Source organism: Petromyzon marinus, chromosome 42, assembly GCF_048934315.1.
Source record: "Petromyzon marinus isolate PM22_M1 ecotype Great Lakes invasive population chromosome 42, UKy_Petmar_22M1.pri1.0, whole genome shotgun sequence".
Taxonomy (NCBI): Eukaryota; Metazoa; Chordata; class Hyperoartia; order Petromyzontiformes; family Petromyzontidae; genus Petromyzon; species Petromyzon marinus.
This window is the reverse complement of record NC_133708.1, coordinates 3,846,069-3,866,028: the sequence shown is the minus strand read 5'-3', so window position 1 is coordinate 3,866,028 and position 19,960 is coordinate 3,846,069. Positions and strand designations below refer to the sequence as shown.

At 46.1% G+C, this 19,960-nt stretch overlaps 1 protein-coding gene across 1 annotated transcript; it reads left to right on the top strand.

Annotated features, from left to right (window-relative positions):
• The first annotated feature begins 337 nt into the window (after positions 1 to 337).
• LOC142930572 (protein-arginine deiminase type-4-like) lies at positions 338 to 19,082 on the top strand. The gene is made up of 10 exons (XM_076073434.1): positions 338 to 1,324; positions 1,827 to 1,930; positions 2,440 to 2,542; positions 3,021 to 3,125; positions 4,895 to 5,049; positions 6,838 to 6,985; positions 9,490 to 9,595; positions 10,468 to 10,550; positions 16,005 to 16,130; positions 16,840 to 19,082. The coding sequence occupies exons 2-10, from the start codon at positions 1,887 to 1,889 to the stop codon at positions 17,077 to 17,079; spliced, it is 1,110 nt and encodes a 369-aa protein (XP_075929549.1). The 5' UTR covers positions 338 to 1,324; positions 1,827 to 1,886; the 3' UTR covers positions 17,080 to 19,082.
• The last annotated feature ends 878 nt before the right edge of the window (positions 19,083 to 19,960 follow it).

The window sequence follows — 19,960 nt, the reverse complement described above, 5'->3', positions numbered from 1 at the left end:
TCGCTTTGCACGGTGGCTAGGAGATGTTAACAACCTCGCTGGGTATACAGGAGTTCGTGGGTAAGATCCCGACCCTGACGTCTCTATATTTGGAGTTTGCATGTCTCTCTTCCCGTGGCAGCGTCGATTTTTCTCCGGGTCCTCCGTTTTTTTTTCCCTCCGCATTTAGCATCAAGGTGTATTTAAAGAGAGATACGGTCCGCCAGTTCATTCCTTACGACTCACGACTTCACTTCATACATTCTGTAGCTGCGTTGCTATCTCCTGGTTACCTGGCATCTCAAGCCTATGGTAGCTGGTATCCTGAGACAGTCCTCAATCCAAATACAAGAAATCCTCACTAAGCGCGAGTTCTGGATTTGCAAGTTTCGCATATTCGCGAGTTTCTAAATGTATCCATTTTTCCCTCTTCGCGACCCGCCAGACTCAGTATTCGCGAGTGTGCGTAGTGCCTACAGACCATCGACACTAGGGAGGTGAGCACAGAATGTTACTACATTTGAAACTGTCTGCAAAGATCAGGTATGCCCTCTCGGCTGCCCACATAGTCCTCACGTATTGCAGTAATCCCGCTCTAAACTCACTCTTGTGGATTTTTTTACTTCATATACGTACTTATACCAAATGTATAAACGAGTCGACTGTCCGATCCATTAAAAAGAACGCGAATGCAATCAGGGGGAGTGTTGCGGCTTGCGCTCCCCAGTGCTGAACTGATAACAGCTGTGCTGCGTTGTTATCAAACCCCTGTATCTCCCGAGGAGATCACCACCACCACCACCTCTATCATTGTCAAATCATCATCATTATCAAAGGAAATAAAAAAACGTCGTACTTCTGAATGTTATTTATTTATTGTAGTCATAGTTATTAAACACTTACCATTTCCTCCCTATGTTCACTCGTTCCAGGAACTTCACCCCACTTTTCCCCCACTGGAGCAAAGGTTTTTCTGCATTCGCGAGCATTTTCAACAACGTAATCCTCGCAGATAGAAAAGGTTTTACTGCACTCTCCAGTCTGAATCCTACTCTTGATTCTGAGATCGGACAACCATCACAAGCTTGTAAACGTGACGGGGGATATGTCAAGTGAAGGACACTCGCTGGTTGACACACTGTCGGTGCCTCGGTGGTGTTGAGATCTGAGCAAGGTGATAGGCACGGAGAGCCATTCGCTGGGGCCGGGCAAGTCGAGCTACTTGTTCGAGTACCCGGGTCGTGGCGGAGAGGTTAAACTCTTCGTGGAGGGGCTAAACTTCCCGGACGGCGACTTCAACGGATTTGTTCTCTTCCACCTCAGCCTCCTCCAGAGCATCCTGCCGGTGAGTGGGCAGCAGAACCAGCAGCAGCAACCGGGCAGCATCTATCCCCGTGCATCCATCTTTCTTGTCGAGGAGCATAAACCATCACGCAGACTCCGGTCATCCTTGCAGCAGTCGGCTTTTTGTCTGCCCATCGAACGTTGCGATTTATTTTCTATCCAGGTGTCTGGACACATCTTGACATCAGTGATCCATCTATGGGAAGTGAAGTGGGATAGGCTATTCTGGCAAATGGCGCATGATGCTGGATGTAATTACCAGTGAAACGTCATAATCAAATTGTAAATGTTGTGGATTTACTCTCCAACACACCGGTGGGCTGAAGTTGGAACTAATTGGCGTTTGTTTACATGACACATCCCTTACCAATTGGCTGTGTCGGGTGGTGGAGGGTTACAACACATTTATTGTTATGCGATCTAACCCAAAACCATCATTATGAACATTATGGGTTAGGTTGTTTTGTGACGCTATAATATTATTATTTTCTCGCTTTTGCCAGGGCAAACAGAGCACACCGATTTTCACCGACAGCGTGGTTTTTCGTGTGGCTCCGTGGATCATGACTCCAAATACCCAGCCGGCGCTGGAGGTCTTCATGTCAAGGTATCTGGGGAGTAGGGATACGTTCCCGATTTTTATGTTAATCCCAAAAATAAATTAAACCGGGCCTAGATGCGGTGGCGTGTGATGCGTGGTGTATCCTCTCTGCATGGTGAGCGGTTGCATGGTTCTGTGGTTGCGTGGTTGTGTGTTTGCGTGGTTGTGTGCTCACCTCAGGGTTAGTAGGGAGTGGAAGTGTAGCAGTTTAGTGCGCTGTGCTACAAACCCGGCAACCCAGGTTCGATTCCCGTTCACAGCCAACACCAGTGATAGCGAATATTTTTACCGGTCCTGGACCTCCCCTAGGTCGACTTAGCCTCAAAGGAGTAGCTGGTGCAATGTGTAAACGTCACCACTAGGGAGACAAAGGTGTGTGGAAGAGTGTGTGTTGGTGTAGTGCTGGCCACCCACCCCCTCGTGTGCTGTGCCGGCCTTCATCGGTGCTCGCTAACAGCACTTGCCCCTACAGTCTGTTAAGGCTATACGGGGGAACTTGGTCTTTGTCACCCCAGGGTCGACTCGAATGCGGTGTTCATAAAGCAGATGACCACCCTCGCTCACCTGGCCGGGTGCACGCCAATTGAAATACAGGTCAAGATGGACGTGTGGATGCAGGTGAGTGTCAGTGTGTAAGAGAGAGTACTGAGGTGTGTGGGGAGCCGTAGAGTAGCGGTTAGCGTGCTGTGCTACTAACCCAGTGACCTGAGTTCAATTCTCATCCATAGTGGTAAGCACACAGGGTGAGCTCATCTGTCGAAGATGATTAGCATCTCATAATGCTGCAGTTCTGATGGAGCAGTGGTGCAGTGGTGCAGTGGTGAGAGCACTGGGTTATGAACCCGGCGACCCAAGTTCGATTTCCTGATGACAGCTAACATCAGTGGTGAGTGATATCCGAACTGGTCCTAGGGCCCACCCTTCAGCCTGCACTGCACCTGCACGGTGAAGTATGGTCAAACAAACCAAACGTCTTAGTGCGACGTTGGGAGGCCTTAATCCGCCGGTGGATTCACTCGCTACCAACGCTGCTCCATTCACTCAGCGAGGTTTCGTGGGGGTGGGGTAATTGACGTTTCTCTTTGTTCACGCGCAGGACGAGATGGAGTTTGGCTACTGCGAGTGTCCCACCAAGGTCATACCGGTCGTGTTCGACTCCCCGCGGGACCGCGAACTTAAGGCCGTGCCGATCCTTCTAACGGTAACCGCGTCGACCCCACCCAGCCCTTGCTGGCTATGCTTCCATGGCAGAAAGCGATGCACACTGCCTCGCGAATCGCCGATTAAAAAGCATACAGGGTGTCCGAAAAATAATAGACCAAAAATAATGTTGAGTAGTTTTATTGTTATTCGAGGTACTGACATTAATTTAATATGGCTTAGGAGTTTTTAGTTTATTTAAAATGTTATGGTATTGATTAGATATTATCGGATTATTAATAAACTTCCACGTCGTCCATCATTTACTATGATCAATAATTCACTATAATCAAACTAATTCAGTGTTCAAACCCTGAGAAAACATTTTCCAACACAGCTGTAGGGGATGGATGATGACACAGCAACATCAACAACAGTAACATGTTTAAGCTCTTCAAGGTCGCTTGGTTTGCTAGTTGTAGACTTTATTTCAAAAATCGCAGAGATAAAAAAAAATCGAATGGCGTTAAGTTGGGCGAACGGGTGGACGTATCATGGTATATCAGAAAATTGGGTTTCTCCTGAAACAGGAAGACGGTACCAGTCATGTAATGTTTACGTTCTGCACGCGGGGTGCAGAACGTAAACATTACCATCAATCAACATGTTAACGTCAGTCGGAACCATAGGGGTCCTATAGGAGGTGAAACGTGAACCGATTAAAAAACATTAAACATACCTGTCAACCCATACGGTTTACCCGTATTCTTGTACAGGGAAATTAAATTTTCAGGTCCATACGGCGTACAGCCGTTTCCATGCGGGCAAAATTTTGTTTCTATTTGTTTGTGTTTCGCCCTTTATAAGGGCACGGGGTGACCAATACTGTCTGAATTGGTCTGAAATAAGGTAGGCACTGATAACAGGTTGAAAGGTATAATTAATCGATGTCAGTGTTAACGAGGGACTACTGTATACATCATCCAGTGACCCATTCACAGGAATTGCTTGTTACCCACGAAATGCATCGTCTCCTCCTATACACAGGGGGGAGTATGGTGAGGACAGAAAGAAAGGGAGCAATGGGAAGGTCGTGCGGAGGAGAGTAGAGTGAGATGAGAGGGGAGCAGCAGGAGGGGGCGTGGAGGGGAACCGAGGGGATGATGAGAGAGGATGGAGTGAGACGGGGCATGCAGGGATGAGTCCGTGGAGGCAATTGGACATGGCGAGAGTCATGTTCACGGCGTTCCTAAAAAATAAACCTTTTTTATTGTACTGGGGTAAGACTTACTGAGCAATTATAGCTCTTTTTCAAATCGTGAACTTTTCAGAGACTGTACTCAATTTATTATGCACCTATGTCACTAGTTGTGGGTAATAATGTAAATGAACCATGGTCTGTTTCAACGTGTAAAATTCCAACAGATTATAGCCCTTCAGTCTGTGAGCCTTTTATGTTTTAAAACTAAAACCAACATTTTTATTTTATTTTACCAGGTAAGGCCCACTGAGCTATATGACTCTTTTTCGGAAGCGACCTGGCCACAAATTATAGCTCAACGAAGTGGCTTATCACGTGGATAATTTATCAAAGCAAAATGGTCTTAAATGAATGATCAAAACTAAAAACGAAGGACTTTGGACCAAACATCATAATTCTGCGAGGGTTTTTGGAGAGTAAGGGGGGGAAGCCTCCCAGCCGAGGCACCACCGAGTCGGGGACCCCGGTAAGAACTTCTCGACAGTCTCAAAAGCTGACCTCCAGCATACCAGGCGAGGTAGTTAATATCTCGCCACCATGGTGTTTCTCTGCCCTGGCCGGCGTCTCAGGGCAAGGACTTTGGCTATGTGACGCGGAAGACACGGAGAGGCGAATGGGTGAACAGCCTGGACTCGTTCGGAAACCTTGAGGTGTCGCCCCCCGTCATCGTGAGGGGCAAGAAATATCCACTCGGGCGCATCATCATCGGCAGCGCCTTCCCCGGGTGAGTCTGCTGGGTGTCTCACTCGCTCTCTCATTCTGGGGATCGCCGCATGGAATGATTCACCTCCCCCCCTCTCCCCCCGAACCTCTTCAATAACTCGATGAATATTCAGTCGGCGGTCGCGATTTGATTCAAGAGCCGATTCTTCTTCAGTCATTATTTTTCGTCATGTTTTCAGAAAGTAAGGAAGAAATCGACTGCCTTGCTGCATTAAAAAAAATCTTCCGCATTAAGGCCACTCCACACCAATGTCAATCACAGGGGTTTGTTTCCACCATCCTTCACGTTTGGTGAGTGGGAATGGGCCAGGCCCGGTTCAGGTTAACGCTCTTTTACCGATGTTGAACATGGCCGGGATTCGAACTCGGGTTGGCTGGTTCATCTCGCAATGCACCTCCTCACCCCAGCTCCACCCCCTCCACTTCCACTTCATTTGGGCTTAATTTTTTTCACGTTTATTCTATCTCATTTGTACGGTTATCTTCACCCCCCTCCCCCCCCCCATTAGCCCACTTGTAAAAATAGCTTTCTCATTTGCACAAGCCTTAATTAGTTCAAGTATTTAGTGGACCACTGTAGCCCTCGCCCTCTTCAATGGGAGACAATGGCAAAGCTGCCTCCTCCCGAAGCACTCTCGTCGTGGCGAGTGGACATCGAAAATTGCTCTTGCGCAAGACTGGAATTCACATGAAAGCACATTTGGACGTGCGCTCGCCGTTGAATGCAACAATTGTATTGGAATCGGCGATTCCTCGAACACCCGTCGTCAAGAAAAAAGTGCAGCAAATGAGACAGAGAAATATACGAGAAAGAATACAAACGAGGTATCATCTACGCAAAAAACGGGCGAGTTTGGTCACGATGCTGAATCGTGACAATTTACCAACATCGCTGGACCGACACCTTCTCTGGTGCCGTCACAGGGAAGGCACTGCCGATAAGCCAGAGGAGTCCAGGTGTTGTATATAGGTGTGTACGTTTAATTTCTTTCGCACCGTACGTTAGCCAGCCATGCTAATCGGAGGTGTGGGGGAAGGACAACAAACTAATCAAAGATTGAAGTTCAGATGCAAACTTTTCAGGTTTATAGATCATTTACATTTGAGATTGCAGGATCAAATATGTACAAAAATCAGTTTTAAAGAATGATTTTTCAATTTCGATTTGAAAGGGCATAGCTCTAGTGGCTTCCTGAGAGCAAAAAAAATATATAGCCATGTGACCACCAGCATATGAACAACTTGTACACACCTAGCAGCATATCGTGCGATATTTTTTAAATTAACGTGGCATACCGCTCAATACCAAACCTTAACATAACAACACTGTATAGTATGATTCCGAATCATAACCGAACTCGGCAGAAAGCCAGAAAACGTAAAGAATGAGCTCATTAAGCAGCTCGCACACACACAGACACAGACAAGAGGGGAACGGTCATGAAACAGCTTCATAATTGAGATGTAACGATTTATGATACAAAGTGGGGGAAAATTGAAGATGGAGGGATGGGGGGGGGCAATTAATTATTTTCACCAGGGCCCAAGCCAACCACGCCGCCGCTGCACCAATCACTCTAAGAGTGGCGGGACTACAGGCACGTGCCACGCACCACCTCGAGCTCAAATGGGTCCCTCGTTCGCAGGATCGTCCCATTCACCGCATTCCCTCTCCACCTCCTGTCCCCTTATCCCCCCGACTCCGTCGCCCGCCGTTGTCGCCCAGGTGTGACATCCCGACCCGCCCTGACCCGCCCCGCTTGTCTCGTATGTGGTCCCGTCCCTGCAGAGAGCGCGCGGGGCGCAAAATGGCCCGCGCCGTGCGCGAGTTCCTGTTCGCGCAGCAGGTGCAGGCGCCCGTTGAGCTCTACAGCGACTGGCTCAGCGTGGGCCACGTCGACGAGTTCATGAGCTTCGTGCCGGCGCCCGACCGCAAGGTTTGGCGTGATGGTGAACTGTCCTCCGATTATACGGGAGATGATGGTGGTTGTTGCGATTTAGAAAGTGGTGGTGTAGTTTAGGTGACAGTTAGGAGGACAGGCGGTAGAGGTTAAGGGGGGGGGGTTGGGGTAGGTCTGGTAGTAGCTGGGGGGTGGGGGACAGGGAGGCGCCACGGTGGTAAGATTTTAACTACCTTACCTGGTGTAGAGGAGGTAGTGGATTTCATACTGACCCTGACGCCTGCTGTATATTTGGAGTTTGCATGTTCTTCCTGTGGTCACGAGGATTTGTCTCCGGGTCCTTCACGTTTAGAATCAATATGCTTTTAAAGCATTTGGCTGCAATAAATGCCCATGTGATTAGCCACTAATGAAAAAGCACTACATAGCTCTGTGGGCCTCACCTGGTAAAATAATGGTTTAATTTAATTCCAGGTTAGTTTAGTAGCAGCAGCAGTAGTAGATTGGACTGGGGAGAAGAGATGGGATTTAAGGGAGGAGCGGCAGCTGGTTGTTCTGGCAACGATGATTGTTCCGCGTGCAGTGGGAGTTTGTTCCCAGTGAAGGGGAGCCAGAAGGGACAAGGAACGAGAGAGCGAGGCTGGGTGCAGGATGGTGAGGGCGGCACGGAGAGGGACCGCAGAGACTGGGAGCATAGAGGATAGGATGTAACAGAGGAGTAAGAGACGAGAGAAGCAAGACGAGGGTGGGGCAGGACCATGCATGGATTTTTAAACTCGAGCAGTGGTTCCCAACCTGTGGTCCGCGAGGCTACTATGGTGGGGTGGGGGTCCCGTGGAAAAAAAGATAAATAATAACATCCTCACCGAGGAAATGCACAATTTCAAATAACTAGTGGTTGCAGCGTGTGGTGTTCCGCTAAATATTTGGAGGTTGGGAAAGAGGGTTGGGAACCGCTGGCGTGGAGTACCGCTGGCCTCGAGTACGGGGCGCTTCAAAAAGACGTTAACACTTACACGGGACTATCGTTTTTAATGAAAAAATAACGGATAAGGTACTGTAACATGATACCAAAATGTAATGTTAATAGCTTAAAAATGTGAAAGAGTCTCCACTTGTTCGAAATCATTGTCAACACATGCCTGGAATCATCTCCAGGTGGTCTCCAGAGCCTGGAGGCACATTTCTCGTGGCATTGTTGCAAATTCTCAGACGTGTTAAACATTTTTTTAAGCACCCTGTATATGCGAGCGCACGTGCATGCACAATGTCTATATACATGCGTTATTTTGTTATTATTGTGGTTGCTAAGCACAGGCCCAAAATGCCAAGGGGTGAGCAAACAAACAGCACTATTGAAGGTATACCATAGTCTCATCATTATTAAAGACTCGCAAGGTCCGATGCACTCTAAACATGTGCCCAGTGTCAATAAAGTTATATTGGTCACACACACGAAAACTGAATAATAAGATGCACCTGGAAATGTTGTTTTAAAGTACGGGGAGAAAAAAACTGTCTCTTATAATCTGGAGAATATGCAAATAGATGACCATTGATCTTTTTTTACTTGAACAAGATAATAAGATCTTTAAAAAGGAGTTAATAGGAGGGTTTGTGTGAGATTTAGAAAAATCAATTAGAAAGATTTTTTTTAAATAATCATTTTAGCGGCACGCATTTTCCAATGGCAGCTGTCAGGCATCCGGCCTTCAAGACGCGCGACCCTCAGAATCTGAATTATTTTTATTGGAAGAATCCGATGAGCTACAAAGCTCTTTTTCACAAAGATGTCCAGAGTGACGACCTCGGTGACGACGAGTGACGGCGTCATCAGTGGCGCAAGGTGGCCGCAGGGCTTCCAGTGGGGGGCGGATATTGCTCGCACATCGGATGAGAGATGGGGAAACATTACCAAAGGAACTAAGGCTGAAGATTGGAAGGAAAAATAAAGATGGAAAATGAGATTGTGGGATGAGATGCAGTTTGGAGGAATGCCCGAGATGGAGGTGGCAAAGAGATCGTGAAGAGTGGAAGACGCGGGTGGGAGGCCCCTGCCCAACGGCGGGGCTGCTAACGATCTTTGTCTGTTTGTGTTGTTGTGTGTTGTGTTGTTGTTGTCGTTGTTGTACGCGATGTGTTTGTGTTGATGTCGTTGTCATTGTGTGCGATGTTTGTGTTGTTGTACGGTGTTGTGCGTTTTCGGTGTTGTCGTTGTGTGCGATATGTTTGTGTTGCTGTGCATTGTGCGGTGTTGTTATTGCCGTTGTGTGTGATGCGTTTGTGCTGCCGTGCATTGTGTTGTGCTTTGTGTGGTGTTGTTATTGCCGTTGTTCATCGTGTTTGTGTTGTTGTTGTCGTTGTGTGCGATGTGTTTGTGTTGCTGTGCATTGTGTTGTGTTGTCATTGTGTGTGACGTGTTTGTGTTACGGTGAATTGTATTGTGCTTTGCGTGGTGTTATTATTGTCGTTGTGTTCTACGTGTTTGTGTTGTTGTTGTTGTTGTGTGCGATTTGCTTGTGGTGCCGTGCGACACACAGGGGTTCCGGCTGCTGCTCGCGAGCCCCAACGCGTGTCTCCGTCTCCTCAAGGAGCTGCACCAGCAGGGCCACGGCCAGAGGCGCCTCTTTGAGAGCTGCCCAGACGGTGAGCTCGTCACTAAATGTGCAGGTTGAAGATTTATAAACATCGACGCTGAAGCTGCAGTTGGCAGCGCAAGATCCTAGGTATTAAATGAAGCAGTGTCCCGCACATTGGACGACTACGTATTTGTGTTTAGCTTTAATGTGCAGGTACATATTCGTCTTCTGCTGGTTGAGGGCATCTGAAAGCAGGCAAAATGGAAACGTGGTGGATTGGGCCTTAGGCCTTTCCTAGACTGTATTCTAATACTGATAAAAGTTCTGGGTCATGATTGACTAGAAGAGAAAAATGAGGCACCGACCCTTTTGTAAAGACTTCCATCTGGTGAGTTGCAAAGAAAGAAAAAATACGTTTTGGGAAAATATCCTTGCCTTTCCAAGAAATATAACTGTAAAGCACCAAACATTGGATTTCATTATAAAGTCAGGGCTGCCACATGTCTTGGGTTTCAGTTGGACAATCAGGAAATTGGCATCTCTCTTTGGGTGGCAGCGATTGATTTGCACCGAGAACTGGTACCGGTTTTGCATTGAACAGAATCCATAATACGGATTGTTTGGGTTCGATCGCGTAAATATAAATGTATCGTTAAAACCGCCACCACCCGACGTAGCCAATTATTGAGGTTTGTCACGTAAACAGAACATGCCAATTTGTTACTAGCACAGCACACCGGTGTGTTGGAGAGCAAATCCACAACATTTACAATCTGAGTATGACGTTTCACCATTGCTAGTTGTAGTTACTGCTAGTTGTAATTACAACAGGCAGTAATGCTAGTTGTAGTCAATGCTGTAAGCAATGAAACCTAACCTCTGACCTCCCACATCTCCTCTATCGCGATCACCCTCTTCCCATCTATGATCCCCCCACAGTTGTCTCATCCTTGGAGCGCAAGATGAAGATTCAGGACATCCTCGATGACATAAACATCACGACTGAAAACAATAATGTGCAGGTACAGTATTCACCCAGAGGTGGACCTGTTCTCACCGATACCCAGAGATAACCACACATTGATACCCAGAGATAACCACACACACACACACACTGATAGCCAGAGATAACCACACACTGATACCCATAAATAACCACATACACATACTGATACCCAGAGATAACCACACACACACACTGATACCCAGAGATAACCACACACTGATACCCATAAATAACCACACACACATACTGATACCCAGAGATAACCACACACACACACACTGGTACCCAGAGATAACCACACACACACACACTGATACCCAGAGATAACCACACACACACACTTATACCCAGAGATAACCAAACACACACACACTGATACCCAGAGATAACCACACACACACACACTTATACCCAGAGGTAACCACACACACACACACTGATACCCAGAGATAACCAGACACACACACACACTGATACCCAGAGATAACCACACACACACTGATACCCAGAGATAACCACACACACACACTGATACCCAGAGATAACCACACACACACACACACTGATAGCCAGAGATAACCACACACTGATACCCATAAATAACCACATACACATACTGATACCCAGAGATAACCACACACACACACTGATACCCAGAGATAACCACACACTGATACCCATAAATAACCACACACACATACTGATACCCAGAGATAACCACACACACACACACTGGTACCCAGAGATAACCACACACACACACACTGATACCCAGAGATAACCACACACACACACTTATACCCAGAGATAACCAAACACACACACACTGATACCCAGAGATAACCACACACACACACACTTATACCCAGAGGTAACCACACACACACACACTGATACCCAGAGATAACCAGACACACACACACACTGATACCCAGAGATAACCACACACACACTGATACCCAGAGATAACCACACACACACACTGATACCCAGAGATAACCACACACACACACTGATACCCAGAGATAACCACACACACACACTGATACCCAGAGATAACCACACACACACTGATACCCAGAGATAACCACACACACACTGATACCCAGAGATAACCACACACACACACTGATACCCAGAGATAACCACACCCACACACACTGATACCCAGAGATAACCACACACTCGCACACTGATACCCAGAGATAACCACAGACACTCACACACTGATATCCAGAGATAACCACACACACACACACACTGATACCCAGAGATAACCACACACGCACACACTGATACCCAGAGATAACCACACACACACGATTTTAGGGTGTCCTTCAAACACCTGCCTCGTGCAGGGGGTGGGATTCATTCGTGTTCAGAAATTCCCCGTTTACACGGTAGATGCATTCCTGAAAAGTGCTGCGTTCAGTGTAAATGCATTAAGTGAGGAATTAACCAACTGAATCACGTTTATATAATTAACTCATCCGATGGTAGGACATACAACTGATATGAGGGTACGCCGTCGCGTTACTGTATTGTTCCGCGTTACTGTATCATACCGCTTAGTCGCGCGACTCAAGAAAGTAGTTCGTCGTCGACCGCTCAGGAACCACGTTATAACGGGGCGTGGTCCACGTTATAATGGGGAGCGGCCAACGTTATAACTGAGAGCAGCCAGCGTTGTTGCATGGCGCGTTCCGCTTGTGTGCGAGAGTGCTCCCTCGCAGAACTCTCGTAGCGAGGAACGCGCTGTGTGAACACGCGTTAAGCGAGGACTTCACCGTATATCCGTTTCATGAGCAAAAGCCTATTCTAGATTTTAAGTTTTCGTGACTGCAAGGATCCATATTCTTTGGTTCTTTCGGTAAAGTCACGTAGATAAAAAAATGAAATAAAACAACAATAAAAACAACTAAATTAAATCACGACGTTTCTGGCGCAACACAAGCGCCCGTCATCAGGTGGGACACAACAGTTAGAAACAACTGCTGAACTGAGCAAGAAATCTGCAGTGAAACAAGATGCTATATAAATAACAGAGGGGTGGGAGGAGCCAAGGAGGAGATACAGAGTGGGGGGGGGGGGTGGGGGGTGCATGGGGGAGGGCGTAGGAAGATCAAAGAGAGGAAAGGGAAGACACTAACATGCTGAACATGCTGCAATGGACAACATGACACTAAACATGCTGAGCCCTCAAAGGCTTAGGACACATTCAAACAGACGTTGCTGGAGCTGAAATTGCCACTATCCTCAAAAATTCTAAGAAACCCATTAGCAACATTAGCAAAAATGAGCGCTCTGAACTCGCAAATTTGAAAAAGAGGGATGAGATAGTCATCCTCTCGGCCGACAAGGGCAATGCCACTGTCATCATGGATAAAACCACATACAACAACAAAATCCAGGGCCTACTCAATGATGGCAGCTACTCCAAAATCAATAGAGATCTGACTAACAGCCTAACTACTAAAACCAAGAAAATTACCAGTTCGACTTCCCTAATCGAACCAGTCAAACGGCTCTCCCTAAAACCCTCGGCTGGTAGACCACCCAGATTCTATGGTTTTCCCAAGATCCATAAAGAAGGTACCCCATTGCAGCCCATCGTGTCCACGATCAACTTACCTACCTACAAACTAGCCCGTTTTCTGCCGGATACTTTACTTCCCTTTACTGGCAAGACCACTTCAGCTGTACTTAATTCAACTCACTTGGTCTCTCTAATCAAGGACATTTCACTGTCCCCTGATGATGTCCTCGTCAGCTTTGATGTGGTCTCTCCATTTACCAAGGTTCCAGTGCCTGACACTTAGGCCTCGGCAAGGTAAGGTAATTTACCCTTTTTACCGGGTAAAAGAGTAAAAGTGTCGACATGCCAAGGGGTAAGGTAAAGGGTAGGGTTAAAGGTAGCTCGGAAGAATTACCCAGTAGGGTAACGGTAGCGCGAAGTATTACCCGGTAAATACGGTGCCTTGTTTACCGCTAAAAGCTCCGTGGCGCAGTCCGTGGCCTCCATTTAATTAGTAATATTTTAAAAAAACTTTCTTAAAAACACGCTTTTATGAAATGTATGAGTAATGGCAGAACTCCACGACTCCAGGAAGTGGCCCCGAAGCTTGCCGTAACGTAAGGGACCGTGGCCAATTACAGCCAACGTCAGTTGACTGTGGACAATTAGACCCAAGCCGAAACATAACATAAAAAATGTTTAAAACTTATATATATTTTTAATGATAGAATATAGTATCGTCATCAGTATGACATAAGTATATCAAGTTTGCAGTCGATACCACATTGGAAAGTGGGTTAAAATTGAGTTACAAGATTTGAGGACAACAACAGTGAGTTAAAATAAAGCGTGTAAAATTGTAATCATCGAGAGTATTCTATATGAATAAAGCACTCTACCTAGCATTTACCTGTTATAAACCTTTTTCATGTGCAGTACCCCAGTAATTACCCTGTAATCGGGTAATTTGTATGGGGTAAGGGTAAAAGGTGGGGTAAGGGTAAAAGGTAGGGTAAAGGTAGGCTCGTTGCTTTTAACCTTTTACCTTACCTGCTGAAGGGTAAAAGGTAGGGTAGAGTGATTGTATTGTGGTAAGGTAAAAGGTAGGGTAAAGGTAGGCTCGTTGTTTTAACCTTTTACCTTACCTTGCCGAGGCCTACTGACACCATAGCAATAATTGAAGACTTAGTCCAACATGGACTGAACCCTGATGTCCCTGTGCTGGTTAGGCACTGCCTCATCAACACTTACTTCACCTGGAATGGTACTTTCTACAAACAAAATGAGGATACCCCATGGGTCCCCCCTTGTCACCAGTGATAGCCAATGTTTTCATGGAGAAATTTGAAACAGACGCATCCAGACATCCACCCTATGTCGTTCCCTGTGGAAGAGATATGTGGATGACACTTTCGTCATTTGGCAACATGGCCTACCAGCATTGAACCAATTTCTTGACCACATTAACTCCATACACCCATCAATCAAATTCACCATGGAAGTGGAGAAGGATGGCAAGCTACCATTCTTGGATGTTCTGTTTGAGAGGAGGTCCAATGGCTCTTTGGGACATTCTGTCTAAAGGAATGCCACCCACACAGACTCCTATCTGAAGCCTGATTCCCACCACCATCCGGCACAGAAGAATTCCCTCATAAAAACACTGATCCATAGGGCCGACTGCATCTCTGACCAACACCACCTGGTCAATGAATTAGAACATGTACACATGGCCCTTAAGATGAATGGATACTCGGACCGTACTATCCGCAAAGTTGTATCTCCTACCATGGAGAAACAACCCCCTAAGACTCCGATCAAAACCATCACGTTACCATACATAGATGGCGTTACCAAAAAGGTTGCCAAAATCTTAAACAAAACACAAGATCCAGGTCCGATTTAGTACAGTACACAAAATCCGTGATCTAATCTCATCTGTGAAGGATGTCATTCCTGACTTGCAATACCCTGCAATCTACAAACTAAGTTGCATCTGTGGTGATTGTTACATTGGCGAAACGAAACGTCATGTTTCTGACCATGTCCGCGAGCACAAGTCAGATCTGAAACACGGAAAAACCAATTCCTCCGCAGTTGCTGATCACTGCTATAATGCTGTGGGCTCTCATGATATTGTTTTTTCCGAGACCAAGGTACTCTGCAAACCATCTGGCTACTATGAAAGGTTTGTTCATGAAGCCATCCAGATACACAAACATAGACATAACTTTAACTGAGATGATGGATACAAATTGAGCAATCATTGGAAAGATGTTATTAATCAGGTAAAATCATAACTACATGATGTTGTTGTCCATTGCGGCATGTTTAGTGTCATGTTGTCCATTGCAGCATGTTTAGTGTCTTCCCTTTTCTCTCTTTGATCTTCCTATGCCCTACCCCCCGCCCCACGCACCCCCCACCCCCCCACCTTGGCTCCTCCCACCCCTCTCTTATTTATATAGCGTCTTGTTTCACTGCAGTTAGATGTGTCTAACTGTTGTGTTCCACCTGATGACGGGCGCTTGTGTTGCGCCCAAAACGTCGTGATTTAATTTAGTTGTTTTTATTTTTGTTTTATTTTATTCTATTATTACCTACGTGACTTTACCGAAAGAACCAAAGAATACAAAAGCCTATTGTTTCCATAAGGCTAAAGACAGCCCCAATTGATGGCTTTGAATGCTACTTTTTTATCGTTCGTTATTATTAATACTACATGCATATAAAAAATAATTGACGTCAAAGTTAGTGAGAGAAAAAGAAAATCGCCACTGAAATCGCCAAAAATCACGCGCCAATTTTGTAAGGCACAAAGACAAAGATCCCCCATATAGCCTTAACGGCCTTTTGGGGCAAGTGCTGTTAGCGAGCACCTGTGAAGAAATGCACACACACACGCGCGCACACACACGCACACGTGCGTATTAATGGCAACGACTGTGGTGGCAGCGCTGCATTGACTGGAACCGCGACGTGCTCAAGAGGGAGCTGGGCCTGGAGGAGGCGGACATCATCGACCTCCCCGTGCTCTTCTTCCTCAACGAGAGCAAGGCCGAGGCCTACTTCCCCGACGTGGTGCGTGTGGATGCTCTGTTACCAAAGCTCCACTCTTTAACTGTTTAACTATTTTTTTTTATTTTACCAGGTAAGGCCCACTGATCTATATAGCTCTTTTTTAGAAGTGACCTGTCCATCACAAATAGTTTGAGGACCATTGAGATTAGAAGCTTAATTTTTTAATTATTATTTTTAATAGTATATACAGGAAAAGCTCTGCAATTCGGCACTTTACCATCCGGAATGCTCCATTAAACCGGCATCTGTTAGAAATGGCAATATCCGAATTTTGTTTACGATAGCCATCCGGCATCTTGCCGTGCCCTTCTCTTAGATCTGTTTATTTCACGATGCTGCCAAGTGGTCACACTAGTGGCAGTCTCAGTTGTAAACATTCACCATCCACCACTGCCATCGCGTTGTGCTTGCGCTGATCGTGACTTCAGCCACTGGAAACTCATTTCCTTAGAACTGCTTGTTGTTGTGTTTAGTTTGTTGTCTTTACCCCGCACCTCCCATTAGCACTGTTGGCTACACACGGTGCGAAATAAGTTCACCGTACATACATACTTTGTATACTGTACCCTAAACTACCCCACTCCTCTATGACCAACTTGGAATACTCTACAACTGACTGCTAAGAACCTCTGCAAAATAATATATTATTCCTTATATCATCGTTAAAATGCAGGCTTATTAATTTCTCCCGTGCCATTCCGTGGCCCAGGTGAACATGGTGGTGCTCAACAAGCAACTGGGCATCCCAAAGCCATTCTGGCCGCACGTGGACGGGCAGTGCCCACTGGAGAGACGCGTGCGCTCCCTGCTCGAGCCCCTGGGCCTCGCTTGCCACTTCATCGACGACCTGAAGACCTACCACCTCAATCAGGGCGAGGTGCACTGCGGCTCCAACACTCGCCGCTCACCCTTCGCCGGCGTCCGCTGGTGGGACGTGGACCCCCTGTGAGACCCGTCAAGCCCCTGGGCGTGAAGACGACAGCCCACGTCATGCCGATGGCCCGTCCTCCGCTGGATCGTCCGAGCCAAGCCAGTGCGAGGCCCGCATGTGTTATTGTGCATATAATTACAATAACACACATTACAACTAATTACTAATCTACAACTCATTACTAATCATAACCATTGACTGATTACCAATCGATTATATAATTACAATACCTCCCCCCCCCCCCCCCGCCTGAAATCACTGCACCTGAATGAGTTAAATGATGATGCCACCCTGCTGCTCTATTTTAGACCGGGAGCAAGTGAGGGCTTTACAATTCTGGCGAATTGCCCGATGAAGCTGGATGTAATGACCAGTGATACGTCGTACTCAAATTTTAAATGATGTTGATTCACTCTTCAACACACCGGTAGGCTAAAGTAGTGAACTATTTGTCCTTTGTAAACGTGACACATTTTTTACAGTTTGGCCATGTCGGGTGGTAGAGGGTTACGACACATTTATAAATAACGCGATCTAACCCAAAAACCTTTATTATGAATAATATTGATCACGAAAGCCTACGTGTTAAACTGATGGTACAGGTGGTTGGTTTTCCCACTGTGCTGAGCCACAACCAAAGCATAATTTCCTGGGCTAACAGGTAGCCTACTACTACGTGTTAAACAGGGCTAATGATTCGTTCATCGCATGCGACGCTAGTCGGCACACTGTGGTGAGGACACGGCGTCACCACATTGTCTACCTGCGTCTCGACTTGCTCGTTGTGTTTGATGCCGGTGGCATGGCTCGGCTGGTTGCAGTGGAAAAGCAACCCAGCAACCTCCCGAGTGCCACCAGGGCTGGCTCGGTACAGCCCTGGCATGTCTTGGCTGGTGCAGTGGAAAAACAACCCAGCACCTCTCGAGTCACACCAGGGTTGGCTCGGCACAGCCCTGGCATAGCTTGCTCAGCTGGTTCAATTCAGGCAACTGCCTTGTGAGTATTAATCCAGGCTGTAATCACATATGGTGATTTGATTATTTCAGGCAGGTAACTCGTGCCAGGTCTTAAGGACTAAAAACAAATAGGCTTGTCGAAGGGCGTTATCTAAGCCAAGTAACTCTTCCAGCAGACTTTTGCCTAATCATTGCAAACATTGTGTAGGGAAAGGCATTTAATAAAACTGTGGCTGGTATGATGTTCGTGCCTATTCAGGCCTATTCATCCCCCAATTGACTTGCGAATCCTTTGAGATCGAAGGATAACTAGAGCCCCAAGGATCAACTTAACTCTGACATCCAGTTTTGCATTGGATAAGAAAAGTTTAAATTAGAAAAACATGTAACGAGTGTGCGTCACTCGAATTGGCCGTGGCAACAATGATTTAGATTAATGTGAAGAATAGTTTTACATGGCTTTTAAACTTTACAAAATGTTATCATAATTTCCCTGTTTGCATCATGTCTGAGACGAAGTATCCATTGGGATGTCTCATTCAGCAGTACAACCAACCCCCCCTTGTGTAATGGTATGGCTCACTGAAGAGGATATAGCAGCGCTACCTCTGAGACAGCTGGAAGTGACCTCTGGCTCCACGTGTCAGAGGGAGGAATTTTCTCACCCGCTCTGCCACGTGAGACTTAATGTTCATTGCATGAGCGTCAAACTTTCAGAGTTGGGAATTTAGCTTAAATTAAAAGCGCAGAATTTCTTGACAATATCCGACTGTGAATGTACTCCGGTTTACAGGAGATATTGATTCAAAATGCTTCTCTTCTACGTGTCTCGGCATCGAAAAGACGTCGGCGCCAGGTTCGACCACAGGCCACCAAGTCATGTGATTCGCTTTGCTTTTTAATGTACCTTCCATGGACCAAAATCAGTAGTACATTTATGAGAAGTGCCTCATTTCCAGGTGCATTTCTCTTTTATATTTTATTAATCGCCACTGCAAATTGATGTGGTTAAAATATTGGTGTTTGATTGATGTTGCACTGCTTTCAATAAATTGTTTAAACGTGTTCTTTGTTCTTGACTTTCTGTGGCCAGGTCGCTTCTGAAAAAGAGCTATTTACCTGGTAAAATATTTTTTTTAGTTTAGAATAGTTCACTAATTTGAAACTGAAATGCGCTGGCAGTGGCTTCGCCATCATCATCGCCTCTCCACCAGATGGGCACACAGCTCATTCGGGTCACCCCTTATGGGGATGCTACGATATAAAGTACGATGTCATGTCCACGATAATCACACTGTCCGTTTAACAAAAATATAATTTCCGTCGCTCGTGCCGTATACTGGGCTCTTGTTTAATAAAAATGATAAAATATATTATCACAGTAAGTCCTCGTTTAGGGCGGTAGATGCGTTCCTGATAAGTGCTGCTTCAAACTAAAAACTCGTTTTAAGCGAAAAACTTTCCCCACTAAAAATGTAAACAACATAGTTTGGCGAGATATGATGTGCACACGGGGAGTAACGTGGCGGGATAAATGAGGCTACACCACCGTGTTACTGTATCATTCCGCGTACTGTATCACACCATTCAGCCATGCAGCTCAAGAAAGTAGTTCGACGTCGACTGCTCAGAAAACCGCGTTATAACGGCGCTCATTCCATGTTATAACGGCGCTCATGCCGTGTTATAATGGGAGCATTCAGCATTATAACGCCGCTCATTCTGCGTGATAATGGGAGCATTCCGCTTTATAATGGGAGCGTTCCGCGTTATAACGGGAGTGTTCCGCGTTATAACGGTGCGCATTCCGCATTTGAGGGTGCAAGAGGGATTTTAGTGTTTTACATTCATTAGACATGTTATCATTAGGTTATTTTTTGTAACACCGATATCTTTAATTACATATGTTAAATATAAGTTGATCATTAAATCAATAGCAATAT